The following is a 10,374-nucleotide window of genomic DNA, read 5'->3' as shown; positions in this document are numbered from 1 at the left end:
GCTTTGAAACGGAGATGAGCACCGCAACCCTAGAGTCGGACTCGACTGGCTTTCGAGCAAGGGAACTTTTACCGTTACTTTAAGGGCGAAATGCTCTTGAGGAGAGATCAGAGGAATGTGGGGAGTTGAAAAGGTTATCATTGGCCCTGGTCACACGGAGAATTGGCCGCGCGAAAGGCACGAATGTCGGGTGGATTTTCAGGGCGCAATCACACCACAACATCTGAGAAGCGTAGCGCACCCGTGGCCAACTCGTGGCATCCCACCAAAGATGTGGCGTTAAAAAGTACCAAGGAAAGTGCACTAGTATCCGGAAAACGCGTGGCACAGGCGTGCGTCTGATCGAAGGAGCGCTAGTATCCCGTGGCATCCAGCGCCCATCCACATCCCGTTGCAACCCGGATGTTTTTCGTAAGCACATGCGCACAAACACGAAACTGAAAGCAGTGCTGCTCCGCAGAACTGCGCATGCGCACAAACGCAAAACGCTTATGTGATCGCTCCGCGCCGCTTCTTTGCCACGCTGCAGCATCGCCGTGGGGGGATCGTGTGGGGCCGTGTGATCGCCGTGGGGGGACCGTGTGATCGGGCTACCGCGCTTTATTTTGCTCCGGGGCAAACAGCCACGCCTCCCCACCCCACCCCCGCGTTATCTGGCCGTTGTGACGGGGGCCTATGTAACCTATCACTAAATTCAGCCACTGTACCAGTAGACTGGAGAGTAGCATATGTGACACTGATTTTTTAAAAAGGGATCCAGGGGAAAACCAGGAAATTATAGGCCAGTCAACCTAATGTCTATCTCAAAAAAATTAGTAGAAACTGTAATCAAAGAAAGAATTAGAAAAGAGTATGAGTCTAGTAGCACCTTAAACACTAACAAAATTTGTGGTGGGGTATGAGCTTGCAGTCCAAGGGACTCTTGAGAGTCCCTTGGACTGCAAGAAGATCAAATCAGTCAATCCTAAAAGAAATCAACCCTGACTGTTCCCTGGAAGGCCAGATAATGAAGCTGAAGCTCAACTACTTTGGCCACCCAATGAGAAGGGAGCACTCACTGGAGAAGACCCTGATGCTGAGAAAGATTGAAGGTCAAAGAAGACGGGGACGGCAAAGGATGAGATGGTTGGACAGTGTCATACCCTGTTTCCCCGAAAATAAGACCTACCCAAAAAATAAGCCCTAGCAGGATTTCTATGCATTCGTGGTATAAGCCCTAGTGTGTCTTCTTGAGAAAAAATAAATATAAGACAGTGTCTTATTTTCGGGGAAACACGGTAGATGCAACGAACATGAAATTGAGCAAACTTCAGAGGACGGCGGAAGACAGGAAGGCCTGGGGTGAACTGGTCCATGGGGTTGCGAAGTCGGACTCGACTGTGCGACTGAACAACAACAAATGATTTCATTTATTCCTAAATGATGTGGAAATAGGGGTGAGTGGTGTACTGGCCAAGTTTGCAGATGACACAAAATTATTCAGGAGGGTGAAAACCAAGGCTGACTGTGAAGCGCTCTAAGAGGACCTCCACAGACTGGGTGGGTGAGCAACAGTATGGCAAATGAAATTCAATGCTGATAAGCCTGAGGTGATGCACACTGGGACAAAAAATCCCAACTTCAAGTATAGGCTGATGGGGGTCTGAACTTGCTGAGACTGAGAGGGAAAATATCTTGGCGTCTTAGTGGATAGCTCAGTGAAAGTGTCAACTCGGTGTGCTGCAGCGGCGAAAAAGGCAAACCAGGGGTCATTTCCTGCAGGAGCGCACAGGAGCGGAGCTCCGGCAGTAAAGAGTCCAGGGGGCGGGCACATGCAACAAGCCCCGCCCACTGCTCCCAGCAGCCCTCAGTCAGAGCAAGAAGCAGCCAGGTAAGCTGCAGAGCCCCCCCCCCCGGCCCCCTGGTCCAAAGCAAAAACAAGCCAGGTAAGCTGCAGACCCCCCCCCCCCCCGGCCCCCTGGTCCAAAACAGTCCAGTGGCACCTTTAAGACCAAGTTTTATTCAGGTACAAGCTCTCCCTCCTCCGTGAGGACAGATCTGCACATTCCCCCTCCCCAATAGCTAGCAATCCAGAACAGTCCAGTGGATCCTGAGCGGTGGGTGTTGCCCTTCTGGTGATGTCAGGGGGTGTGGCATATGCAAATAAGTCATGCTAATGAGCTCCTACAACTCTTTTTCTACAAAATGACCCTGAGGCAAACTATATGTCAGCGATTATTAGGAAAGGGCCTGAACATTAAACAGTCGGGATTGTAATGCCCCTGTATAGATCTATGGTGCAGCTTCATTTGGGATACTGTCTGTCTACAGTTGCCGCATGACGGAGTGAGCTCCCGTCTCTAGTTCCAGCTCCTGCCAACCTAGCAGTTCGAAAGCAAGAAATTGCAAGTAGATAAGTAGGTACCACTTCGGTGGGAAGGGAACAGCGTTCCGTGCGCCTTGGTGTTTAGTCATGCCGGCCACGTGACCACGGAAACGTCTTCGGACAGCGCTGGCTCTTCGGCTTTGAAACGGAGATGAGCACCGCAACCCTAGAGTTGGACTCGACTGGCTTTCGAGCAAGGGAACCTTTACCTTTACCTACAGTGCTGGTCACCGTATCTCCAAAAGGACATGGCAGAGCTGGGGAAAGTACAGAGGATGGGAACCAAGATGATGAGGGGCTGGAGTAACTTTCCTATGAGGAAAGGCTGGAAGAGTCTGGGACTTTTAAGTTTAGACAAAGAGATGAGTCAGGGGGGGACACGACAGAGGTTTATAAAATTATGCACGAAGTGGAGAGAGTTGACAAAGAGAAATGTTGTGTTTGTCTTTGGTGTCAGTTTGTAAAAAGAGGTGTTGTGTGTGTATGTGGTGTGTGTTTAATCTGTGTTGATTTGCTTCTTTCTAATTTTTGGCAATGTACTTTATGTCCTTTCCCACAGATATATTTAATCACCAGAGGATTTGATTTGGAGATTCTGCAGGGAGGTTTTAAATCCTTTGGCTTTCTGTACGTTTGTATCCATAAAACCTGTGGGGATGGTGTGCTGTTCGTAGCCCCACTGGGTCGCCAAACCTGCCTTCCCCAGCACGGCTGTCTTTGCCAACAGAAACGGGAACAAAAGAAACATCCCACTTTGGAAAATAGAATTTGGTAGTTTCTTAGGAATGGAATACATACGGAACACTGCGGATTCTGCTTCCGCCCCTCTCTGCAACGGAGATGCTCGCTAAGTGACGTACCTCTAACACGGCAACCTCTTGTGCATTTCGGAGCAGACGGAATGTCAAAGGATGCTTGGAATCCAGCCCCGGAATAACTTCACAGCCACGCAGGGGAATAGAGACAATATGGTTCTTCAGATCCGTTCGGTCTTTGTGGAAGATAAGTTTATTATCTTTCACTCTGCACCAGCGCTCACGCCAACGGTTATTCGACAGCACGTTCAAATAGCCTGCAAAACAGACAAAAAAGGAAGCGTCTTCAGTTTTTTACACTTCCAGGTCCTTCCAAACCAACTTGATACTTAGCAAATGCCAGCAACTGGGGGATTCAGCCCAGAGGTTCCCCATGAGTGGAGGCGCATTTTTTAAAAGCTTTCTCCAGTGGTAATAAGGGTCCTGTTTTTGCAATTCTTGGGACAGGGGCACCAAACGGGCCCAACCGACACAGCCGCTGCCTCAGCACTTCCCTTCCTAGGCTGCAGGGGAGGAGTGCCGTTTTGTGGCAGAAGGCATTGTAAATATCTCCATCGTCCTGATGGGCTCCTCCTGCTTGGGTGCTATTTCCTCTTCTGCCTGTCTAGGAAGACAGGATGATATCAAGGAGCCAATCAGCTTTGACAGCTAGACAGTCTGGCTGAGCACTCTCACTCTGATTGGCCCTGGATTGGAACAATGCCACGCTCAAGATAAAGCAAGATGGGCAGCCGTGCTACTCTGTCTGCAGCAGTAGAAAAGAGCGAGAGTCCAGGAGCACCTTCAAGACTCCAGGAGCACCTTCAAGACAAGCAATTGCAAGTAGATAAATAGGTACCACTTCGGTGGGAAGGGAACAGCGTTCCGTGCGCCTTGGTGTTTAGTCATGCCGGCCACGTGACCACGGGAACGTCTTCAGACAGAGCTGGCTCTTCGGCTTTGAAACGGAGATGAGCACCGCAACCCTAGAGTCGGACTCGACCAGTGTTCCCTCTAAGCTGAGTTAGTGTGAGCTAGCTCACCATTTTTTAGCCTCCAGCTCACACATTTTTGTCTCAGCTCAGGAAGGATGGCTCTAGAGCAAACTAATTTATGTAGTAGCCAAACTGCTTACTCACAACTTTAATGCCAGTAGCTCACAAAGTAGAATTTTTGCTCACAAGACTCCACGACTTAGAGGGAACATTGGACTCAACTGGCTTTCGAGCAAGGGAACCTTTACCTTTACCTTTAGCTCACAAAGTAGAATTTTTGCTCACAAGACTCCACAGCTTAGAGGGAACATTGGCTGCATGCACTGGTTTTTCCAGTCAGATCAGGGGGAAAAGATCCAGAGAAGTGAACAGGATTCCACCCTGGGACGTGGATGAGGGGTGGGATATTACAAAACCAAAGAAAACAACTGGAGCCTAAATTCAAGAGACAAGTGGAAATCCCCAGTTGCCCCGACAAAATCGCTATGGCATGCAAGACTTTGGAATCAGTATGTGCTAGCCAGACTTACTCTTGCTTTAAACCAACAGGCCTCTCCCAAAACTTTGATCAAATTTAAAACGGCCTGGTTATCGATTGCGAACTATCCTTCTGAAAAGGAGATTCCAAAAGACCTCTACCAATGTTATGTATAATTTTTAGATAAATATTGTATATGTCCCTGTATCTCACTATTTAGACATTTGTTCTTTAACATTAATATTTTCCCTATGGCGATAGTATTCAAATTTGATGTATATAGGTCCCAATCACACGCAGAATTAGCTGCGGGACAGGCATGAGTGCCAGACGGATTTAAAGGGTGCGATCAGACGCAAACATCTGCCCAGTGTCCCGCACCTGTTGGCAACCCGTTTTGCTCCGCCGCAGAAGCGGAGTAAAAAGACACTGGGGAAAGTCCAGTAGGAAACGGGTTGTTACACGCCACGGACGGACGTTCCCCTGTGTGATCGCTCCAGCGTGCTCTCATGGTGTCGGGATGGTCTGATCAAGCCATCCGGGGATGGTCTGATCAAACCCTCCGGGCTCCGTGCCGTTGTCCCCCCCCCCCCTTCTCAGTATGCGCATCATTGCATACTGCCGGAGGAAGCCCTCAGTGTGGAGATGCAATTCACTTATCCTCTGTTTAAGTGAATCGAAAACAAACAGCAAAAAAACAAAAACAAACGCTGACTCACCCACGATTGCGTCTGATCACGGAGTGGTGGGCTATGCCCACGGATTCAAAGAACTGTGTGATCGCCCAACTGCGGGTCAATTTCCTCCGGGGTAAATAGCCTCGCTTATCTCGCAGGTGTGACCGCAACCATAGTTTATCTTACCTCTTTTGATGTTTATGTTCTCTTTCTATTTTGTGTAATAAAACTTTATTTTAAAAACAAAGAGAGAGACAAGTGCCGTCAGCAGAATAAGGAGAGAGCCAGGAAGATTTGGAATACCATGGAATACAAATATGGCTGATCTTTATCTAGCTGTTGCCTTCATTTGTTTACTTGCAGGTAACAAGAGGAGAACACGGGAGGGTCACTCACCACAGGTGGGGACGTCTTCTTCAGCCGATGAGGTCTGTTCGTCTGTGGAGGGCTTCTTCTTCCCTAAACCAATAATCTTGGTGATCTTTTTCCCCGTTACTTTAGTCACAGTGCCTTTGGAGTCTGACTTCGTGCTCTTTTTCCTCTTTACTGCCGAGGGAAACACAAGTCTTGAGTGTGTAAAGTGACGTCAAGGTGCAGCCAATGCATGGCGACCCCATCGAGGGGTTTTTCAAGGCAAGGGAGAAGCGGAGGTGGTTTGCCACTGCCTTCCTCCACAGAGTCTTCCTTGGTGGTCTCCCTTCCAAGAACTGCTTAGCTTCCAAGATCTGGCAAAATCAGGCTATCCCGAGCCACTTTCCTTCCCACACAAGTCTCACACTTCTTCAAAAGACCCAGTTATGCAAGCAAATCAGTTGCACCACAGACGTTTTTTCTTAATATGAGCAAGTGAGAAAGGTGAAGGAACGAAAGCCAAATCTAGCTAACCGAGCATCAATTAATTAATTAATTAAGCATTAATTAATTAATTAATTAACTGGAGGATTGGCATGCTGCCTTTCCGGAGACCTTCTCAAAGAGGTAAGAAACAAAATAGGTAAGAACAGTAAAACAATGGAAACCCCTACCCCACGGGCAGTAAAAACCATCCCCATCATGTGGGCATAAACCTACCATTCCAGTGAAAGAAGCATAAAACCACCCACAAAAACATTTTGGAAGACTTGATCTGGACAAACTACCCCTTTCAGTATTTCTAAATGCCTTGGAAAATACATTTTCAAAAGACAAAAAAAAGAAAAAGAAAGAACAGTAAAACAATGGAAAACCCTACCCCACGGGCAGTAAAACCATCCCCATCATGTGGGCATAAAGCTACCATTCCAGTGAAAGAAGCATAAAACCACGCACAAAAACATTCAGGCAGGGTTACAAGGCATAAAAGAAAAACAACTTAGAGCGTGGGATAAAACATCAGTTAAGAGCCTGGGTTTCGCCTGTGCACGAATGACAACAAATCATGCCAGGTACGCCTCAAGAGGGAAGGCGTTCCAAAGCTGGGGTGCCACGACTGAAAAAGCCCTGCCTCTGGTCGCCTCACTTCCACAGGCAAGGACACAGACAGCAGGGCCAGAAGGTACCAGAGGAGGTGGTCCTTCAAGCACCCCAAGCCCCAGCCAAAAGGCCGTACAAGTAAGAATCAGCACTTTTGAGTGGAGCCCAGAAACAGGATGGGCATAGGGGTGATACAACCCTGGTATTCAGCTCCCTCCCATCACTAGCTCGATGGCCGCATTTTGTTCCAGTTGAAATTTCTGCACAGCTTTTAAAGGCAGCTCCATGTAAAGTGCATTACAGTAATCTAATTGAAAGGCAGCCCCATGTAAAGTGCATTACAGTAGTCTAATTTAAAGGCAGCCCCATGTAAAGTGCATTACAGTAATCTAATTTAAAGGCAGCCCCATATAAAGTGCATTACAGTAATCTCATCGGGATGTGGTCAGAGTATGATTTACCATGGCCAAAGACCCAAGTTAGATTACTTCAACAGTTTACAAAGTGCTGCCTCTAAAAACTGCCAAAAGCGACACTGAACCCAAAATGCAGGGGCCAGATTGCTGGTAGAGGCCGGACCCAAGGTGAAATCCCTTGTAGTTACTGGATGGTTCTGAATGTCACTCTTCTTCACATTCCAGATGCAGAATAAGAACCTCCCAGAGCTGTTCTAATAGAGATGGTTTTTAAAAATGCAGAAATTATGACATTTTACTTCAGTGTATGAAGCTGGACGGCAGTGAATATTCTATTGCTGATACTTTTCCCCAGCAATTTGTCTGTTGGACTGTATGAGGTGCTGCCCTCCCCAAAAATCTGCCGCCTCACACACCCCTTCATTACAGAGCTGGTCCGGTGGCCAGCAGCAGCCACTGTCGCATCCCAATACTTCCACACTGCAATTACTGCCAATGCCCTATCCACTCTTCTACTTCTCTGCCTGCCTTTCCCCCTCTGTGGATGCCGTGCATATCAGGTCTCTCTGGCCCTCCCCCTTTTTTGCTAACCCGCCTCTTGGGCTCCTAGCATGTTAGCTTCCCTTCCACTTGGGCCCTGGATACCATAGTTCGCCAAGCCCTGTTGAGAAATTTTCACCTCCAGTAACATAGACTTCTCATTTCCCTTAGCTAAGAATGCTTGTAAAAAAATGCAGCGCTGCTGCTTCTTTTGTTGCTTTTAAACCAGAAGTTTTGTAAGCATCCTGTAGCCCAACTCAAGCCTTGTTAGCACTGTCCTCCTACCTTGCTCTTTTCCATTACAGATGGGGGCAGTCCCATTTTCTACAACACCCTCTCCGTCAGAACTTGGTCTTTCCGAGGACAATTTCTGCAAGGACGAAAAAATTAGGTCTCTGTTAATGTGGTCACATTGGAAAGAGAAGTGTCACGAACAGGGCTTTTTTCGTAGAAAAAGCCCAGCAGGAACTCATTAGCATAACAGGCCACACCCAACATCAGAAACTTATTAGCCTATTAGGCCACACCCCTGACTGCACAGCTCATTAGCATATTAGGCCATGCCCCCATGTTGCCAGAAGTGTGGTCATCCAGCCACACCCACCTTTTGCTTCTTATTCTGTTTACTTTGCTGTCAAAACCCTGGGCTTTTTTTGTAGCAGGAACTTCTTTGCATGTTAGGCCAATCTTAATGAGTTTCTGCTGTTAGCTGTGGCCTATCATGCTAATGAGTTCCTGCTGGCAATGGCCAGCTCAGGAGCCAGCCGGAACTCTGTTCCTGTGCGTTCCTGCCCCAAAATAGCCCTGGTCACGAATTAAACCATGTGCCAAACTCTCCTCTGTCTACACAACAAACGTGAGCTTGCCGAGAATTAAGAGGAAAGATGGGAGCAAAAGTGACATCAGGGTGAAAAAGATTAAGTTGTTCTCAAAGACATCCATTAAAAATTGTTTGGGAATCAAATGTGCCCATTCCAAAGAATTCCAGCCAAGACCAAAACTACATGAATTTTAAATTTTGGGTTTTTTGCTTTGAATGTATTTTATCTGATGTGTTTTATCTATGTTGTATGCCACTTCAGTTCAGTAAGAGAGAAAGACAGTTAATAAATGTTTTAAATAAATGAAATAAAATAAATAAAAGAATTCATTTTTACAGGAGTTGACCTCTTCACACAAGCACTACAAAACACATTACATGCCAGTACTGTCAAATATCACAATTCCTTCAGTAGGTGGATTTTTCACATAGTACTTCTTTTCCAGTTACCTAAGTGCTTTGGCTGTTTGGATATAATTCACAGTCTGACACACAAGAAGCTGCTTTATACTGAACTAGTAATAAGGCCTGTTGCAAAAAGAAATGAAACGAACTCTAGAAAGAGGGTCTGGGAGAGTGCTCTGGCCTACAGCAGTCGCCCAGCCCCCCCCCGGTCGGCCCCGCCGCCCAACCTCTGGCTGTGCGGCTTGTCTGTCCTCCCCCCGGCCCTGCTCTGACTCACAGCCATTGTAAACAGCGCGAGGCGGGCAACGGAGCCGGTGTGTGAGGCGGAGCCAGTTCGAACGGCCGGAACCAGGGAGGAAAGGTGAGCGGCCGGGGCAGCGGTAGCATGAGGGGAAACCGGCCGCCGCTCGCTGGGTCCTCACTCCATGTATGGGGCACGTAAGGGATGGAGGAGGTGGTGGGAGAGGACTGAAGCGAGGGCCCCCTCCCCACCCCCGACACTACACATGAGCCAGAGGGAAGGAGGCCCCAGCCACCCCCAGCCCCACGGAGAGTCCTGTCCATCCCTTCCGGTCAGCTCCGAGCACACTGAGCCAGAGACACTGGCCGCCACTTCTGTGGGCGGGACTCCGCAACCCAGGCAGCCAACGCCTTCTGAGTGGCAGTTCAGGCAGCCAACTGATTTTGGTGTGCATAGAACTTTGCCACTTGAAAACGGAATTATATATAAGGAGAGCTAAGACCTCAAAGCCAGTATTGTCTACTCAGACTGGCAGCAGCTCTCCAGGGTCTCAAGCAGAGGTCCTTCACATCGCCTACTACCTGTTCTTCTTTAACTGGAGGTGCTGGGGATTGAACTTGGGACCTTCTGCATGCCAAGCAGATGCTCTACCACTGAGCCACTGCCCCCCTGGTCTTGTAGCACTCGAGTAGCACTTTCAGAACCGCACGGTCCAGACTTATACTTTCCTCACAATTGTTCTGGGGTAGGAAAAAAAGTATTTAGGTGTTGCAGAAATCCAGTCAATTCAGTGTCATCCCTCACCACTCAGGATGCTCAGCTTTCTGTGCTGTCCCTGGTCTCCAAAGACTTTTCATATTTCCACTTGGGTATCTCATTGTTCTCAGATATCATATCCAGAGCAAATTCCTTATCCTTATCTTTCAACCTCTCCAGCAGTCTTACTAAATCCTTTCATTCTACCTCTGTTCCTCATATCTCTGCCTGTGACCTTCACTTCGCCATTTCTACCTCTCGTGGCCCATGCTCGCTCGATCCTCACTCCTAGGCCTGGAATGTTCACCGAGCGTTTTCTGTCTCTCTCATTTCGTTCAAATTCCTTCTCCAAACCATCCTTTCCCTCACATTCCTCGGTCCACACCCCTGAAACAGACGACAAAGTGCATTCACTGCAGCTCATCTTTTGTTTAC

At 48.1% G+C, this 10,374-nt stretch overlaps 1 protein-coding gene across 1 annotated transcript in view; it reads right to left on the bottom strand.

Annotated features, from left to right (window-relative positions):
• AFAP1 (actin filament associated protein 1) overlaps positions 1-8,087 on the bottom strand; it is a gene marked incomplete at its 5' end in the record, with an annotated part of 30,807 nt that extends 22,720 nt beyond the window's left edge. The window contains 3 exons of the mRNA XM_015406425.1: positions 3,226-3,437; positions 5,706-5,855; positions 8,003-8,087. Coding sequence (XP_015261911.1) covers positions 3,226-3,437; positions 5,706-5,855; positions 8,003-8,087 — 447 coding nt within the window. The remainder of the gene's footprint in view (positions 1-3,225; positions 3,438-5,705; positions 5,856-8,002) is intronic.
• Between the last annotated feature and the right edge of the window lie 2,287 nt (positions 8,088-10,374).

The sequence above is a fragment of the Gekko japonicus genome, unplaced genomic scaffold, assembly GCF_001447785.1.
Source record: "Gekko japonicus isolate JY-2015 unplaced genomic scaffold, Gekko_japonicus_V1.1 scaffold3279, whole genome shotgun sequence".
NCBI lineage: Eukaryota > Metazoa > Chordata > Lepidosauria > Squamata > Gekkonidae > Gekko > Gekko japonicus.
The sequence above is the reverse complement of the archived record's forward strand: the minus strand, read 5'-3'. Positions and strand labels throughout refer to the sequence as shown.